This window comes from Schistocerca gregaria, chromosome X, assembly GCF_023897955.1.
Source record: "Schistocerca gregaria isolate iqSchGreg1 chromosome X, iqSchGreg1.2, whole genome shotgun sequence".
NCBI classification, from domain to species: domain Eukaryota; kingdom Metazoa; phylum Arthropoda; class Insecta; order Orthoptera; family Acrididae; genus Schistocerca; species Schistocerca gregaria.
Genome location: NC_064931.1, coordinates 116,163,861 through 116,183,317, shown reverse-complemented (window position 1 = coordinate 116,183,317; position 19,457 = coordinate 116,163,861). Strand labels below are relative to the sequence as shown.

Genomic DNA, 19,457 nt, shown 5'->3' with positions numbered 1-19,457 from the left:
TGCAATTTCTTCACATGCTGGTGTGGTACTGCTTTCACTGGCAGTTTACATAGTTCATCAATGAAACTGTCAAAGGCAACAGTTTTCTTAATTAGTTTATTTTCCTCCCATGCTGCATATGTAATTTCTACAGAGTTATCTGCTACGTCTTCCAGGTCAAGTATCTGTAAAGACAGTCCTCCCTTTCCAGGGCAGTCACCACATTCTTGAAACAAACAAGTCTCTCACTTTACGTCACAGACCACTAATCACTTCACACGCCCAACCGAGGTATCATATGTCACGTGCTCCAGTAATTCCTTCAAAGTTACCATACAAAGTTCAAAATTTGCACAGTACATACATAAACAGACATCTGTAGGTGGGTGTGGAACTACCAACTTAGGTCATAGCACATAAAATCTTCCAGTATGTAAAGTTATATAGTTGCTCTTATAAATTGCAAACGTTTCTTTAATATTGCAAGTCACGTACCTCTTCACTTTCACAACTTTCTGACCTTCAACTTTTACAGTTATAGTGTCTTTTTTGTTGGCACTCTGGTGAAAAGAGTCCCATTTATCTTCCAGATAAAATGACTGGACTATTTGAACTTGAGTTGCTTCGACAGGGTGACCATAATAGGGATCTGGTATTCCAAAGACTCCTTTTACAGACCTCACATTTCTTGATTTGTCTCCCATGTACTTTGATACTGATGGAATATGGTTCAAAATTGTTTTCTTTGAAAATTTCTATGGAATAATAGTTAAAACTTGCACTTTTTCACTGTAGGATGCACAATATTCACCAGCTGAATTGATGTTTGTGAAAAATTCCTGGAAAGAGGTGCAAGAGTGCTTTAGTTCATTTTTTCTGAAGATGAAATTTCTACTTTGAAGAGTGTGGTCAGTTTTGCTGTAGTGTATTGATCTATAGGTTTAGCAATTTCTCTGCACTTTCTTGAGGCATAGAGCTTATGACACGACTTCACTGACCACAGTTTCTTAACAGGACCAATGCCCACCTCTGTAGTTGATTGATTCAGGTTATTTACGTCTCCCTCTACTGATGCAAAATCTCCATCATCTGCACCATGGAAGGCTTCACCTTGTTCAGATATTATAATTGTTGTTATTCTGTCAAAACATTTAGAACACAAAGAGTCATCACTGGAAACATCTTCACTTTGAAACAGAATCTTCAAATGAGAAAACTTATTCCCAACCTGAACAAAGTCTGTTTTTTGTTTGTCTTTTATAGCACTCTTTTATGGATATGCAAATAGTCAGTACACTTCACTCTCCCATGGCCCAAGTCAGGAGACATTTCAAACAGTCCTTTTCACAAAACACACTGCAACTGTGTCAATTGGAAAATTCCTCATGAAAACACAGAACTCACTGGATGGTCTCAGATTTCTTCGAAGCGTCTTCAGTAAACAAATTAGCACTGAACAACACAGAAACCTGCAATGAACAACCACGACAAAGAAACTACAGTGAAGTGTAAGAATATCTGCAACAAACACAATAGAAATAAACACTGTAACAAAGAAATTACTAAGAAACAACTTCAGTGAAGACATACATTACCCTTGGAAATATATATATGACCTGCCCAACTTAAAATTGGAAGCGCTCCTTTACAGAGAATATAGTACAACACAAAAAATCTAACTTTTCTGGATTGGCATTTTTACGAAAAAAAATCTGTAAATTATAAAAAAAATATTCAAAAGGCGACAGTAAAATGACTTTGACAGATATGTCCAAATGGAGGATACCACTGTAATCATAAAGCAATTATCTTTCAAATAAAAAAAACCTCTAACAAAATATCTAGAACTGTTACAGAGCTACAGCATTTTAAATTTTTTTCCAAAATTAGCACGTTTGAGATGGTGTTCGCAGTGTCATCTCGGGGCAGGAATTTGTTTGGAGAAAACAAAAAAATATGTATTTCTTACTTACGCCTGAATTTTAACATATTCAATAACATCTGAGACTATGAAGATAAACCCCCTGCCTGAAGTGATACGAATTATGCCATAGATAATCGTCATGCCCAACTGTTGTGTATGTAGTGACAATGCCACAAGTCTGTGATTACACTTACGTACTTGTGTACTCACTCCCATTTCTACACTTGTACAGTCCACTTGTACCCAACAAGCTCAAGTGATGAGTTTTCAGTTAACTGATCAGTGGTAGCGAGTGTCGAGTTTAGTCTCCATGTGTAACACCCATTGGCGAGTTTAAAGTGAGAATACAGATCTCATTTCTGGTCTCTACTTGGTACCACACAGGATTGGAGCATCTGAATGATGTTCTACACCAGGATTTCAGCTATCTCTCATCATACCCAAAAATAACAAATATACTGCCCATCTCTCCCACAAATGTATTCTGCCACTCTCACGACCTATGCAATATCCTTGTCCATCCCTATTCCACTCGTGGTCCAAATGTCTTGCCCTATGGCTCACATCCCTGTCCCATATATCTTCCCACTACTACCAACTCCAATCCTGTCACAAACATTACCTACCCCATCAAAGGCAGGGGCACCTGTGAAAGCAACCTTGTGGTCTACCAACTTATATGTAATCACAGTGTGGCATTCTACACAGGCATGACCACTAACAAGCCGTCTGACTGAAGGCTCATCACCAGAATGTACCCAAAAGACAGCTGGACCACCCAGTTACTGAGCACGCAGTTCAACACAGTATACTTGACAATGACTGCTTCACAGTCTGTGCCATCTGGGTACTTTCCACCAACACCTTCTTTTTTGAATTGCACAACTGGGAACTTTCCCTGCAACTCTCTCATAATCCCTCTGGCTTCAATCTTTGCTAGTCCCTGTCCTCCACTTGTTTCTATTCCCTGCTCTGCTTCCACTACAGCCTCACACATGCCTTCTACCCTCCCCCCTCGTCCACCAGTGCAGCCACATAGTCCTTTCCTCTTCTCTGTCTGTCCTCCCACTAAAAAACAGCCTCCAGATGCTGTACTTAGTGGCAGCCCACCATCATGTCCCCTCCATGTCCCTGCACACTCACACAGGCAGTACTGCAGCATCTCTGTCCAACCTCCCTTGTTATCCCTCCCTCACACCATTTCACACCTCTTCTGTATGCCCACTATCCACCTCAACCGAGATTGCTTACTCAGTCGGGGTTCAGTGCCCAGAGGTAACAGTGACAATGTGTGTGTGACTTGTGCATGTGTGAACATGTGTCTACATTTGACGAAGGTCTTGGTCTGGTAGCTTTTAAATGTACTTGTCTGCTGCTCAATGCTTCCTCTACATGTCTTTTTAATTTTTGTTGTTGTGGTCTTAAAAAATGTTTAAATGTGTGTGAATTACTATGAGACCAAACTCCTGAGGTCATCAGTTCCTAGACTTACACACTACTTAAACTAACTTATGCTAAGAACAACACACGCACCCATGCCCAAGGGAGGACTCAAACCTCTGGCAGGAGGGGCCGCGCAATGAGTGACATGGTGCCTCTAACCACTGAAGACTGGTTTGGTGCAGTTCTCCAAGCTAGTCCACCCTGTACAAGTCTCTTCATCTCTATATAGCTGCTGCAACATATGTTTATTATTTGAACCTGTTTAATGTATTCAATCATTGATATTCCTACAATTTTTATGCTCCACATTTCCATCGATTATCAAATTGATTATTCCTTGATGCCTCACAATGTGTCATATCAACCAACTCCTTCTTTTAGTCAAGTTGACCCAAAAACTTCATTTTTTTCTCTATTCAGTTCAGTGCCTCATTTTTTGTTACTCAAACCACCCATCCAATCTTAAGCATTCTTTGACAGCGCCACATTTCAAAAGCTTCTATTTTCTTCTTGTCTGAAATGCTTACTGTTCACGTTTCACTTCTGTATTAGGCTAAACTCCAGACAAATATCTTCAGAAAAGACTTCCCAACACTTAAATTTATATTAGATGTTCCTCTTTTTCAGAAATGCTGTTCTTGTTATTGCCAGTCTGCATTTTATATCCTTTCTACTTCAGCCATTATCAGTTATTTTACTGCCCAAGTAGCAAAACTCATCTAGTACCTTTAGTGCCTCATTTCCTAATCTCATTACCTCAGCAACTACATCTGTCCTCTGCGATCCATCGTACTGTGTGTGGTGGAACGTACTTTGTGTACCATTGTCACTTCCCCCTTTTCCTGTTCCAGTTATGTATGGTTCATGGGAAGAATTATTGCTGGTAAGCCTGTGTGTAGTTTTGGATCTCTCAATTTTCTTTTCATGGTCTCTTTGCAAGATTAACATAGTAGGAAGCAATACACTAGTTGACTCTTCATTTCCTAATCTCATTACCTCAGCAACTACATCTGTCCTCTGCGATCCATCGTACTGTGTGTGGTGGAACGTACTTTGTGTACCATTGTCACTTCCCCCTTTTCCTGTTCCAGTTATGTATGGTTCATGGGAAGAATTATTGCTGGTAAGCCTGTGTGTAGTTTTGGATCTCTCAATTTTCTTTTCATGGTCTCTTTGCAAGATTAACATAGTAGGAAGCAATACACTAGTTGACTCTTCTAAGAACATACAATCTCAAAATTTTAACAGCAGACCATACTATGATGCAGAATGCCTCTCTTGCAGTGTCTGCCACTGGTGTTGGATGAGCATCTCCACGATGCTTTCACACTTGCTAAATGAACCTTCAATGAAACATGCTGCTCTTCTTTGGATCTTCTCTATTTCCTCTACCAATGCTGTCTGGTACGGATCCCAGACTGATGAGCAACATGCAAGTATTAGTTGAACAAGTGTTTGTAAGCCACTTCCTTTGTTGATGGACTACATTTCCTGAAGACTGCTCCAATGAATCAAGCCTGGCATCTCTCTTACCAGTGATTAATTTTATGTGGTCATTCCACTTCAAATCACTCTGTACACATTCTTCTAAATATTTTTTGGAAGTAACTGCTTCCAGTGACTGTTCTGCAATCATGTAATTATACAATAAAGGCCTTTCTATATATGTATTCGTAACATTCCATTTGTTTATGTTGAGGGTCAACTGACACTTACTGTACAAAGTGTCAATCCTCTGCAGCTCTTCTTACATTTTGATACAATTTTCTAGTGTTGTGACTTCTCTGTATACAACAGCATCATCCACATAAAGCATCATGGAACTTCCAAAGTTATCTACTAGGTCATTTATATACAGGGTGATAAAACATTGTGTTGAATATTTTGGGAGGTGGTATTACCCACTAAAACCAGGACAAAAAAGTACAATAAACATGGGTCTGGAAATGTATACTGTCTGAGATCTGTATACTTGTTCACAGGAGAGCTTCAACCTGATATCTATTCATGACACTTGCTGCAGGAAGTGCTCAACATGATGTATGTCCATGGCAATGAACCCCTCTGCCCTTTGCCATAAGGAATCACACACTCTTTGAAATACAAATGGTGGTTGTTGTAAGTGCTAACATGCATTAAAGATGTGATCCTGTAGTGTCTGGATATCACTGACAGGGGTGGTGTTGACTAATGCCTTCAAGTATCCACATAACCAAAAATCTAGGGAACTGAAGTCTTGGGAACAGGGAGACCAAAGTGTGGGGGCCTCCCCGGTCAATTCAATGGTCCTGAAACATCAGCGTCAGATGCTCATGTGCACTGTGAAGGAAATGTGCTAGCGCACCATTATGCATAAACCATACATATTGCCTTGCTGACAAGGCACATCCTCCAACAACTTAGGTAGCATGTTAGTAAGCAATTGGTGATAGTGAACCCCATTTAATATTTGTGGTAGGCCCTAGTAATTTATCACCCATATGTTGATGTAGAAACTATGTTGATGTCCTCTTTCTGCAACTGCATAGGGATTTCCATCAGTCCACACTAGCTTGTTATGAATGTTCGAAACGTCATCTCTTGTGCACCCCACCTCATCGGTAAATAAAAATCTGTAACAGAAAGGAGCCATTGACAGAATTGCAATCTGCTACGGTGATGATCTGGCCTGTATGCGCTGAACATGGTATGGGTCCAGCAATTATTCATGTAGTACTGCCCAGACAAGACGCTGGCTCATGCCTTATGTTGCTCTGAGGTATGTGACTGACCAAGGCCATCCACAGTTCGCCCTGTGGGATCCTAGAGAACATATGTCCTTAAGATGCTGAAAAGTGCGGCCAAACATTTTATTGGATGGTAAACATGTGACGTGGATATTTTTCTGTGTAGTAGGCATGGACTCAGACGCTACTTCCATCTGTTGGCCCATAGCAGAAAATCATAATACTCACATCACTTGTGCGATAATATGCTCCCATTACTAACATGTGTAAGGGAAAATAAAATGACTGACCATTCGTGTACAGAACAGTACAGGCATCACAATAACAGTAAACATAACAACTAAGCCATTTTTGTAAGTATAGATACAGCACTACATTACATACCCAGCATTGAAAGTATTTTACTGCACAAAATGCACACTAACAAGACTGAAACTAAATTACCTACAACACAACTCAACTGCCTATAGACTACCCAATCCTAAGACTGATGTGTACACTAGAATATGTCATCAATACAATGAGACATGTACTATAGTGAACCCTGCTGACAGATAACAGAGGCAACCTCTGTGCCCACACAATATTTGTTCCCTTGATGTTTACTTTGTCTGTAATGGAGGCAGACATATTCACAACCTAACACCTTTAGCCACAATGGACGAGTGTACAGATCTCAGAAAGTAGGCATTTCTCGACCCATGTTTACTGGAATTTTTTTCTTGTTTTGATGGTTACTACCACCTATCAAAATATTCAACACTTTTTTTAACACCCTGTATGTTGTGAAAAGTAATGGTCCTATAACACTCCCTTGGTGAAGACTTCTCTCTGTTCAGAATGAAATTGCTGTGTTCTTTTTGCTAGAAACTCTTCAATCCAATCATACAGTTGCTCTGATATTCCATACACTCTTATTTTGTTTATTAGATAGCAGTGCAAAACTGTATCAAATGCCTTCCTGAAGCAAAAGAAAATGGAGTCTACGCGGATGAACAGTGTGAGCTGGATTTCACATGATCACTGTTTTCAGAACCCACGCTGATTCCTACAGAGGAGATTTTCAATCTCCAGAAAAGTCATAATACACGAGTATTAAGACATATTCCAAAATTCTACAACTGACTGCCATCAGAGATAAAGGCCTACAGTTTTGTGTGTCTGTTCAATGTCCCTCCTTGAAAATGAGAATGACCTGTGCCTTTTTGCAAACATTAGGAACACTTTGCTCCTCTAAGAGACCTAAAATACATTACTGCATACTCCATGCAGATTCGAGATGATATCTAATCAGGCCAGTGGACTTTCCTCTGTTGAGTGATTTCAGTTGCATTTTTACCCCATAGTTACTTATTTCCATATCTGTCACTTTGTCAGTTGTGCAACAATTTAAAGGAGGAACAAGTTTTGGAAAAAGAGATTTAATACTTCAGCCTTTTCTGTATCATCCTAAACTTCAATGTATTTAGGCCACAGAGTATCTGGACAGATGGCTTCAATCGGTTTACTGATTTAACATAACACCAAAACTTCTTAGGATTTTCTGTCAAGTTGGTAGAATTTTAATTTCCAATTCACTGAACGATTCAAGCATAGTCTTGCTTACACTAATTTTGGCTTCATTTAGTTTTTGCTTGTCTGTTAGGTTTTGGCTATGTTTACATTTGCAGTGAAGCACTCTTTGCTTTCACGCCAGCTTTCCAGCACGGTGGGTCTTTTCCATCCCTCACAATTTTGTTCGGCATATACTTGTCTAAAGAAAAACATACAATGCTCTTGAACTATGTCCATTGATACTCAACACTGTGAGGGCTGGAGATTAAATTTTCAAGCTGACCACTCAAGTAGTCTGAAATCTGTTTGTCACTCTTGCTAAGCATAAAGATCTTCTACACTTTCTTTGCATTCCTTTTTATACCTGTTTTACACTAATTGAGTTGAAAAGTTTGCGTCTGCTTGTCACCAGCATATCTAAGATGTTATCTTCATGAGTCGGTTCTCTGATTAACTTGAAGATGTTTTTGCTGAGGTTGTAACTTTATGTAATACGAGGGTAATCCCAAAAGTAAGGTCTCCTATTTTTTTTATAACTACATAGACCTGTTTATTTCTACAATGGTTTACATCAGTTTACAGCTTGAACATTTAGCTATTTTTTGACATAATCATTTCTGTCGATGCATTTTTGTAGACGCTGTGGCAGTTTTTGTATGTCCACGTTATACCACCTCGCCGCCATGCTGTTTAGAAAGTTATGAGCCTCTTCTTTCACCTCGTCATCGGAGCTGACTCGCTTTCCGGCCAAATGTTCTTTTAACTTGGGGAACAGGTGATAGTCACTGGGCACCTAGTCAGGACTATAGGGTGGATGGGTGATTACGTTCCACTGAAACTGTTGCAAGAGAGCAATGGTTTGCCGAGCGATGTGTAGGCGAGTGTTGTTATGGAGAATGTGTAAGCCCTTGCTCAACATTCCTCTTCTTCGGTTCTGAATTGTCCGTTTGAGTCTCACAGTACCTGTCAGCATAAATTGTGGTCCCAGTGGGCATAAATTCGACCAACAATACCCCTTTCTGATCCCAAAAAACGGTTGTCATGACTTTACTGGCAGACTGTGTTTGTTTGAAGAAAGATGCTGCCACTGGCATGATTGTTGCTTGGTCTCAGGTGTAAAGTGGTATGCCCAGGTTTCATCACCCATGACAATTGAGTCCAGAAAGTTGTCCTGTTCGGCTGCAAGGCGGTGAAAAAATGCGCGGGAAGCATCAACTCGTTGCCGCATGTGGTCCTCAGTCAGCATGCAAGGCACCCATCTTGTGTACACCTTCCGGTAGTTCAATGTTTCCGTTAAAAATCTGTCAGCGGTGCTTTGAGAAACCTCAGGAACCAATGTCCAGAGATCATCCAGGGTGATCTTCTGATCTTCATGCATTCTTTGCTCAACCTTCAACACTGTCTCCTTAGAAACTGACAGTCTCCCGCTCCTTTGTCCATCGTGAATTTTTGTCCGACCAGGTGCAAACTCTCTACACCACTTACGAATATTTTTGACATCCATGCACGACTCACCATACACTTCCGTCAATTGGTGATGGATTTCAATTGCCACATGCCCTTTACGTTTAAAAACCGAATAACTGCGCACAATTCCCACTTGGCGGTAACATCCAACGGGAGCTCCACTCTCAATGGCTGCCAAGCCAAGACTGAGCACCTCAGTGCGGCATGCTCATGTTTACACACAGCACATGAAGCACTCTTCAATAACAGTGCAATCAACAGCCACACAAACACAGTTCTGTACTTATAAAAAATATGAGAACTTACTTTTGGGATTACCCTCATATATAAACACTCAGTAAATGGAAGGAACAACATTTGGTAACTAAATTTGGCAATATGTCTCATGTACCTAAATTCAGATACCTAGGGGAAATTGCTTTACCTTTAGGATTAAGTTGCAAAGTAACAAAGAAACTGTCTCCTTATTATTAAAACCCTACACAATCACCTTAAATAGATGCAACAAAAGAAATCATTATTATGAAACATTAAATTAACTGAAAACATTATATTTTAGGTAATTTGAGGCAAATCACTAATTCAAAACAGAGAAAATCAAGGATGAAAAATTACAGGGAAAAATTTTTGGCTCAGCCTGCTTCAGAGGAAAAGGTAATTTCAGAAAATTCTACAGCATATTGAGAAAATGTCTTCGATTTCAGGTAAATATGATTAAAATTTTATGGTCACATTCTCAGAATGAATAACAATAAGCTGACGAATTCATGTCTTGCCATCTCAATGAGAGTAAAAAAAAACTGGCTGCTGGAAATTGACAGAAGTTTTCGGGAAACTAGCATCACTTGTTACTTGGCAATTCTTGTGTTGACAACCTGTGAGCGATTGAAGTTCTCAGTCTGCTGATAATGTCCATTCTTGCACGCAAATATATGTTACAAATTATTATTACTTTAATTCAAAGACTAATTTGTATCAGCATTACAGTTTCCTCTATGTTTTATAAACAATATAAAATATAACAGCTGTAAAGCTAGCATACATACTGAAAGAAATGAGCTGAAGTTCTCTATAAAGCGGTTCAAAACAAAATACTGAGCAAAACTGATAAAAAAAATCAATGTATAACTAATATAACTACTTGCCTGATATGTTGAGTCCACATCAAATGGGTATATTACTTTGGGATTATTGCAGACTTCACAGATGAATCCTTTCTGACTGCAAAGCCAGCAGTTTAAAACATGCTGTCGCCCAAATGAAACAACACGCTGCAGTAATTGTGCAAGAGAACCTGATGGAATTTGAAAGAGATCCTGAAAAGCAGAAAATGTTTCAGAATGCAAACAACCAGATTGAGAGAAACACTTTTTTGCCAGTATATCACAATATGTAAAAGTACGCCTGACTAAAAAAATCTTTGTTTTCTTTTGTAGTTGATTATGAAATAGAACCAAGATACAGAACACAAAATTTTAGCTACAAAGTGATACTGCCTCCCCCATCTGCCCCTTGAAATGTTGGTGTTGATGACGGACTCATCAGTAGCATACCCCAAGGTCTAGATTAGTTCCAATTGATAAATGTTACAGCCCTCCCTTGTATGGAAACTACAAGTCACACCTGAATCGAGCGATCATTTTCTGATGTTGCTGGATTAATTGCAACTTATAAATGTCACAGCCTTCCCTAGTATGGAAACCAGGAGCCGTACCTGGATTGGAGGATCCTTTTCTGACACTGCAAATTAGCCTTGATGGCAGTGAAAGGCATCTGACATGATACTGACCTTGACTCAAGTCCCTGATGACCCACGGGTATTGTGAATTGGTATCTAGCCACAACCATACACTTCTGTTATTACCATCTGCACTTGTTGGTGAAGAGAAACCAACACTTTTGATCCAAGTTCCATTCAAGATATTTTGTATGATGGTGAACTATTGTTAAAATTATAACAGATAATACCTAGAAGTAGTCTGTAGCACATACAATACATGTTTTGATATGCTGCTTTCAATTCACTTATTTGTGTATTGTACATGCTACAGACTGCTTCTACACACTATCGATTATAATTTTAATAATAGTTCATTATCATACTTTTGTTTAGCCTTGGAGCTTTTATTAATTTTATTTCCCAGTCTGTCTATTTTCATTATCTCTTCGCCCCTTGCCATTAATGGTTCCTCAGATTTGCTTTTGGTATGCCTGCCACGTCCACGACTTTTTTACCGTTTGACAAGTTGCTGCCTATTAACTTCACTGTACTGCATACAGACAATCATTTATTTGTACCTAACCTTGAGAAGATAAACTAATATTTCCCCGTTGACTCATATTATATCTCCAGCTGTTAATTGCATTTTATGTGTTCATTCTAGCAGTGCAGTTGTATGCAGACATTACATTTCTAACTTGGTATTACACCACTGCCAACTGTATTCAGCCTACAACACCTAGAGGCCACAACCTCTGATCTGTCTGCACCAGTGTTACAAGCACAGTGTGAAAGTGATGATCTGACATTACGGGACATATGTGGTTATTATTTTGTCACGATTTTAATCCACATGACAATGTACTACTTCCACTGTCAACTTCATGGAGACAGATATGTTTTGCCAACTTCCCAGTCTATATATATTATGACACTGCTTCTTACCACTGACAGCCTATGATTATGCACTTTTTTTTAAATAACATATGCACATTTATGTATTTAGATCAATCTGAAGACCATCAAAACAATCAAAGCTGGTAATTGAATAAACAAGTACTTGTGTTCAGAGACTGTTATAGCATTTATAAACAAATCATGAGATACATATAGCAAGTGTACAGTTTTATGGGTTTGAGGCAATGCACACAAACTGACTACATACTATTTGACAGACAGTTGCCTGAAAGTAGAAATATTAGATGTAAGTAGTAAGAAATAATTCTCAGGCACGAAGAAGATCAAATAGGGAAACCACAGGGAAGAGTACTGGGCCTATTCCTGTTCTTGATGAACATTGTACAATTTTTCTGTTTAACTTATTTCTTTCTTTTCACTTATGTCAAACTTCCAGTAATCGAAATATTCATTTATGGAAGATATAGTGCTCATATGAAAAGATGCCTCACTTTACACGTCAATTAATTACATCTAATAGCTGATAAATAAATAAATATATAAATCATCTTGTTTTGTTGACTGTGGTAACGAATATTAGGAAAATCTTCAATGTTTTCTCTCTCAGAATAGTGGTCGAATTTTCAAGTGATACTGCTGTGGAACATGGTAATTTCACATGCAGTTTCCCAGGCATAAAACCCTCCTTGCTGTAAAGTGTCAGTGCATGCATAGTCTAATTTTGGAATGATCCTTTGAGGCATGCTGAAAGAATGAACAGAAGATGACTCTTATTTTTTTAAGTTTCATTTTTCTCTCTCTGTTAACCACAGTTCGATTCTATTACATACAAGAAAAGTGTTGTGTGAATCAATTGGCTCAGTAGGAAAAGAAGAACAGGCACCTCTCAGCCCCTAATTTTGGCACAGACTTTTATAATACAACGAATAACACTTCTATGTACAATGTTTATGAGGCAAACGTATTGATAAAATCACACTGTCTTTAAAAAATTCTTATCTTTTGTATGCCCTGGAAACTTATGATGAAATCCAGCTACAAACTGAGGCACACTGCATTGCTTCTGAGCCCTGTTTTTCCATTAACTTGACACATCTACCATTTACATTCACTCAAATCATATCTCATTTCTTTTCTTAGAAATAACTGTTCTTAAGTTCTGTGATATGATTGATTCATACTCAAACCCTTTTATTATATCCACCTGATGGTTCTGCCTTACAATTCTGTGTACTGACAATATTCATTTCTGATTTTTTGAAAAAGACAAGGCAAAGGCAAGAGCCTGATGAAACAAGTGCCATAAATGCTATTTCAGTTTTTGGAAGGCCACGTGATAGACTTCTACAATCAACAATCTGAAATTTATTAGCTTTAAAGGAATTGGTAGAAACCTGACTGGTCAGCTTTGGCTCTGAGACGACTTTAAAGTTTCAGTTAATGCTCAGTCTATCAGTGATACCTACTCTTTACCCCATCCAAATGATTGGCTAAACTCACTGGGGGCCAGTTCTTCTCCAAAACTGATTTATCTGAAGCCTATTTACAGGTTGTGTTGGATGAGGACACTAAATGGCTCTTTGTGATTAACATGCCCTTTGGGGTGTACCAATATCAGTGCATCCTGTTTGATATGCCCAATGCCCAGCGATTTTTTGGCGTTTTTTGGAACTACTGTCGATGTCTGTTCCAGGTTGTATCAACTATCTCGATCACACCACACTGACGGTTCCTTCCACAGGAGAGCATTCATGTAACTTAAGCGCCTTATTCACAATCTTACGTACTGCAAGGTTGAAATGCAACTTGGCCAAGTCACACTTTTTTCAGCCATCCACTGTGTATTTCAGATTTGAGGTTTCTTGGGATTTATGTCATCATGTTGTTGCGGTCACAGCTCTGCCTTTCCCTACAAATGTCAAAGAACTTCATGCATTTTTAGATAAAATTATCTACTATCACAAATTTATTCTAGGTATGGCAGCATCTGCTGATTCCCTCCATGAGCTACTCCACCAGAACTATTCTTTTCAGCGTATGCTGGCCTGCGAGTGTGCGTCCACACTTTTGAAATCTAAATCACATTTTGCTCCTTATTTGGCTACTTTCCATCCTGGCCACCACCTCATTTTGGCAACAGACACTTCTCAGTGTGGCCTTGGGGCTGTTCTCGCACATCGATGTGAGGATGTTTCCGAACATCCGATAGCTTATGCATCAAAAATGCTCAGCTCCACTCAGTAGCACTCCTCCCAAACTGGAAAGGAAGCACTTGCTTTAGTCTATATCCTCAAAAAATTTCACCTCATTACTGTCCACAAGTTCTCAGTTTTGTTGTTTACTTATTCTGCTTTGTCTCAATAAAACTATGAAACTTTTCGGCCTACCATGCAACATGCCTCTGAAGATGAACTGTCCTGGCTTCTGATAGAGCTTGATCCTGCTTTTCATCAGGATGAACTCTTGTTTCCACTTAGATGTTGAGGTGCAACATACAGCGCAAGGGAACGCTGTCATTGCTGACTTGGTTTTGCGTCACACTGTTCATATTCAGAATGGTTGGCTGGACATGATTCCAGGAAAGGCTTCTGATCCTTTGCATAACTATTTTGCACCCTGTCACCACCTTTCAGTGTTTGGTGGTGTTGTTCTCTTAGCTACGGAGAGGCTGTTGCCTAGAGTTGTGATCCTGACCACCCTATGGCAGAATGTACTTCAGCTCCTACAACAGGGACGTTCGAGGTTCTCACGTACCAAGCTGTGTTTTGGCGTGGTATTTATGGTGAACTTGTATAACTTGTCCTGGCCTGCTCTCTGTGTGCTGCCAAACAGGTGGCGTTGCAAGTGATGCTCTCTTTGTGGGCCGCACCACAGAATCCAAGGGAAAGCATCAAAACAACAAAATTTATCTACTTCTTTTAGTGCCTTGTTTCCTAATCTTATTCTGTCAGCTCAACTACATTTCATTACCTTTTATCCTCCTTTCAAGACACTGTCCATTCAATTCAACAGAACTTCCAAGTCCTTTGCTTTCTCAGACAGAATTCAGAATTACTATGACGTCATTGACAAAACACAAAGTTTTTATTTCTTCTCCCTTTAAAGTGCTTCCCAAATTTCTCCTTGCTGTTCTTCACAGCTTGCTCAATGTAAAGATTGAAAAATTCCTTTCTCAACCACTGCTTCCCTTTCATGTCCTTTGACTCTTACAACTGCCTTCCAGTTTCTTTATGAGTTGTAAATAAACTTTTGTTTCCTATATTTTACTCCTGCTACCTTCAGAAATTTAAAGAGTGTATTCTGGCTAACATCGTGAAAATGTTTTTTTTTCCAAATCTACAAATGTAGATTTGGCTTTCCTTAACTTGTATTCTAAGATAAGTCTTAGGGTCAGTATTGCCTCACTTGTTCCAACATTTCTCTGGAACACAAACTGATCTTCCCCGAGGTCAGCTTCTACCACTTCTTCCATTCTGCTGTAAATAACTTGTGTCAGTATTTTGCAACCATGACTTATTAAAGTGATAGTCCTATAATATTCACACCTGCCATCATCTGATATCTTTGAAACTGGAATTATTACATTCTTCTTGAATTCTGAGGGTATTTCGCCTATCTCATATACCTTGCACACCAGGTATAATAGTTTAGTCGTGGCTAGTTCTTCCAAGGATGTCAGCAGTTCTGAGGGAACTTCATCTACTCCAGGGACCTTGTTTTGGGTTAGGTTTGTCAGTGCTCTATCAACTTCTGTTCACAGTATCACATCTTTCATCTCACCTTCATCTACTTCCTCTTCTCTGTCTATAATATTCCCTTCGTTCCCGTTGTACAGCCTCTCTATATATTCCTTCTGCTTTTCAGCTTCCACTTCTTTGCTTATTACTGGTTTTCTCTCTTCTCTAACAGCCTCTTTAATATTCATGTAGATGATACATCCAGTGTTGTAACGGTAAACTACCTCATTCAGCTCCAATGACTAAAAGACCAACATACATATACAGAAGATATATACAACAACACAAGTGATCTGAGATTTCAGTTCTGACTTTGCTTTCACATACCTAGGATACGATAGGACATGAGAATTTTATACAACATAAAGTTAACTAAGACTCTTACCGAAACGGCGTAGAGATGAACATGTTCATATAAATACTCTCTTGGCCAAACATGTTTCTGAAGATCTTCAATGACAGGCTCCCTGCATGTAAACAGGTATGCACGAAGAAGATTTAGCTGTATTCGTAGAGTCTGTAATACATTATGATTATGTCATACATTGAAATAGTTTAGTTTTCAATTAATTACATTAAATGAGTTGTATTTCATGGAGAGTGTTCTCTAGGATGTGGAAAGAAGTCAAAGATATGCATTTAATTTAAGTGCAAAACAGTGAAATAATGTTACATTACTGTATTACAGCACTAATTCTTATTATATATAGGGTGCACATAGAGTACGGGAACATTTTCAATTATTTATTGCACAAGAACCAAACACTGTACAGATATCATACATATGTTATTTTGAAGAAAAACCCCTTATTTTTTAATTTTTTATTTTGATTCCCCCCCACCCCCCTTCATGTCTACCGCCACAGCGTAGATTGTTAACTTGCTGATAGTCAGTGCTATAATCCATTCATTATAAGAATAAACCTGATGTGAACAATGCACTATGTATTCTTACGCATTTGCTGGAACCTCATTGGATTTCCATTTCACATGGGATTGCAGCCAATCCGTCTCAAGTACTGCCAAGTATGATGATATGGGTACGTTTTTTGCTGTGCGTTACAGGCACATCGACTTAGCGATAATACGGGAAGACAGCTTTACCAGCACATTTAACTAGGACAGCACTGGCCTGTCAGCTGGCACAGCTAGCCTGCAGTGATGTGGCCCGCTGTAGTGCATACATAGAAAGAGACGAGCAGAGGAGCAATACAGCATTGGATGCCATTTAATTTTTAAGCAGAATGAAATAATACACTGCATATCTCCCACAATACGCTCCTTAGACGACTAGACGAAAACCACTACACATCATCATTTTTAGTTAACGTACTATTGTAATTATAAACAAGGATGATGAAAATTCCTGACATAACCACAGGGTAATTTTTTCTACATAAGCTGTGTGTAACGTAAGGATTTCACCATATAGTTAAATATTGAAACAACTGAAGGTATTACTTACAGTCAGTCATCTGGTAATCTCTTAGCTCCTTCCTTATCAGAATCTGAGAAATACATTTGAGTTCTGGAAGCGTCACCTGCTACATTGATAAAGGGCCTATCAACGACAGAATCCACGAAGCCAACCAGGCGCAGCATTTTCTCTTCTTCATTAATGATAAGCCGCTCTATATCCCACCAACTTTCGGCAGTGAGGTGTGAAAAAGCTGCATGTGTTATTTCCAGTATGTTTGGCAGCTTAACAGTCTTGTTACTTCTCAGGCCCAATCCCACAGCTTGGCTCCAGATCAGTTCTGTTGGGTTCATATTGTAATGGTACAATAGGAAATGTAAAAATGCAGCATTTATGTGATGTGCTCGATGCTGTGAAAATGATTGTTTTTCATGTTTATTAGAAACAAGACGATGTATATTATTCATAAAAAATGATAAGTTTAATAATTACAAGATTCAGTTATTTCAAACCGAACGAGGAAATAAATTATAGTGGGGAGATTTGAACCGATGCACGAATAACCGCATTTAGTTCACATTTCTTTCCACTTCCGACTGCACTCCACATTTAATGTGGATATGTTCACCAACTGCAGTATCGGTATATACACCACTGCAAAAACGTAAAAGCCGATTATCTCTGTACATTTATGAAAAATATTAAGAACAGCCTATTTCTCGGCACTTTTTAACCGTGTTCCATGTGCGTGTTTCACTACGGAACAGATAGCAGCCTCAGCCATTTTCATACTGCGCATTAACAGTGCAACAATCAGAGCACAACGCTGCGACTGTACACAATTTTTTAAATAAAAACTACATAGCTACAGCGTGATTACGAAAAATGTTGATGGCTGTTAAAACATTTCAATATCTTTAAGTTTCATTTAACGTAACTTAGTAATAAGATATCTAATACATAAGTACGACCTACTTCCAAGATCGTAACAATACCAATGTTTGCGTGCCACAGCTTCTGACCAATCATCGCATTTGTGTTTGTTTACATCAGGTTCATTCTTATGACGAATGGATTATAGTCACAAACATGGCGAGTTCAGGTGCTGTTTCATGAAATGGCCTCCCTGATCACCAGATCTCATTCCGTGCGACTTTTTTCTGTGGAGCCACATTAATGATCTGGTGTATGTACTGCCTCTACCATGTGATGTAGCAAAGCTCCGGGAGAGAATACAGGAAGTAACTGCCACAGTCGTGATGCCATGCTGGGACTGGTTCGATTACCATATTAACGTCTGCCAGGTCACTCATGGTTCGCATATTGAATGCTTGTAATATTTTTTTAAAAAAACTTTCAGAGTTTCTCTTCAAAATGCAATATGTATGACACCTGTACAATGTTAAGTTCTTGTGCTGTAAATAATTGAAAGTGTTCCCGGACTTTATGTACACCCTGTATTAAAGTAAAATATTAAATTTAAGAGTTTCTGTGAAGATGCTCTTCAATGGAGTGAAAGGAAATGCCGAAAAGAAAGTTCATTAATTCAGTCTTAAATTTCACTATCTTATCTAAATGACATTTAATGTGCTCTGGTTGGTTATCGAATACATGTGTACCTGTACTTAAATTAAGCTCTTGAAGTCTTTGTAGAGGTTCTTTTTGGTCCTAATGTCATATTCACAATTCTTACTAATTTTTAAGGAAAGAGAAATAATGATAATGACAAAGGACATAAATGAATACATGAACTGTGAAATAGTTGCCCAAATAACCAGTCTCAGCAGGATGTTTTTGCATTAACACAACATATAATTTTTACAATACACTTCTGTTTTTTTGAAAATATAATAGCTGTAACTTGAATTTTCCAAGAAAATGATTCTATAACTTGTTAGTTATTGGAAATAAGGAGAATAAACTAACTGCTTCATTTTTAAATCCCCTATAGCAGTGATCATGTGTATCACAAACATAGCTGAACAAAGGAGATTCACGCAACAATTGAGTTTGTGATGTACCTGTTGTCCCAAAAACGTAACACTTTCTACTTCTAGTATTTGGAAACCTACCTTTACAGCTTCCAGAGTTCTGTGAGAGTCTTGAACTCTATGTACTAATCTTGTCAAAATTCAGTGATAATTAATTTGTCTTGAAACTATCTGATGATGTTTCCGAATAGTTAGGCTTATTCTGCGCACTTACATTACGCATTCTCCGACGCCCAACGAGTATTCAGTAGTGTTCTGATCGCTCTGCTGTGAATGCCGTAGCTAATCTGAGCATGAAATGCTATCATAGCAAATCATATAGTGAATTTTTGTTCCATTTGTTGCACGCTGTCACCACTGATGTTCGTAGTAAGTGATACATTCCACATAAGGAGGTGAGACTTAATTTGCAAGATATATGCTTTCTTCAAGCAGAAGGCACACACATGCATTCACTCGCAGATAGGCTGAGAATCTGCAGTGTGCGCATACATCATGCACTTTGCTTACCATCAGAGTTGGGCAAAATTTATTTTAATGATGTATAATGAATATAGATAAAAATATTATTAAATATTTGT

The 19,457-nt window shown here is 38.6% G+C and overlaps 1 protein-coding gene across 3 annotated transcripts in view; it reads right to left on the bottom strand.

Moving 5' to 3' along the window:
- The window catches only part of LOC126299381 (run domain Beclin-1-interacting and cysteine-rich domain-containing protein), a 134,962-nt gene that overhangs the window by 16,999 nt on the left and 98,506 nt on the right, over window positions 1–19,457 (bottom strand). Inside the window, exons 6-7 of one of the 3 annotated variants that reach the window (XM_049991246.1) lie at window positions 15,854–15,985; window positions 10,239–10,409 (exon numbers count right to left, since the gene is read on the bottom strand). In XM_049991246.1, coding sequence (XP_049847203.1) covers window positions 10,239–10,409; window positions 15,854–15,985 — 303 coding nt within the window. Of the gene's footprint in view, window positions 1–10,238; window positions 10,410–15,853; window positions 15,986–16,933; window positions 17,296–19,457 lie in introns of those variants that run through there. The other 2 variants (XM_049991247.1, XM_049991248.1) reach the window with 2 other exon arrangements.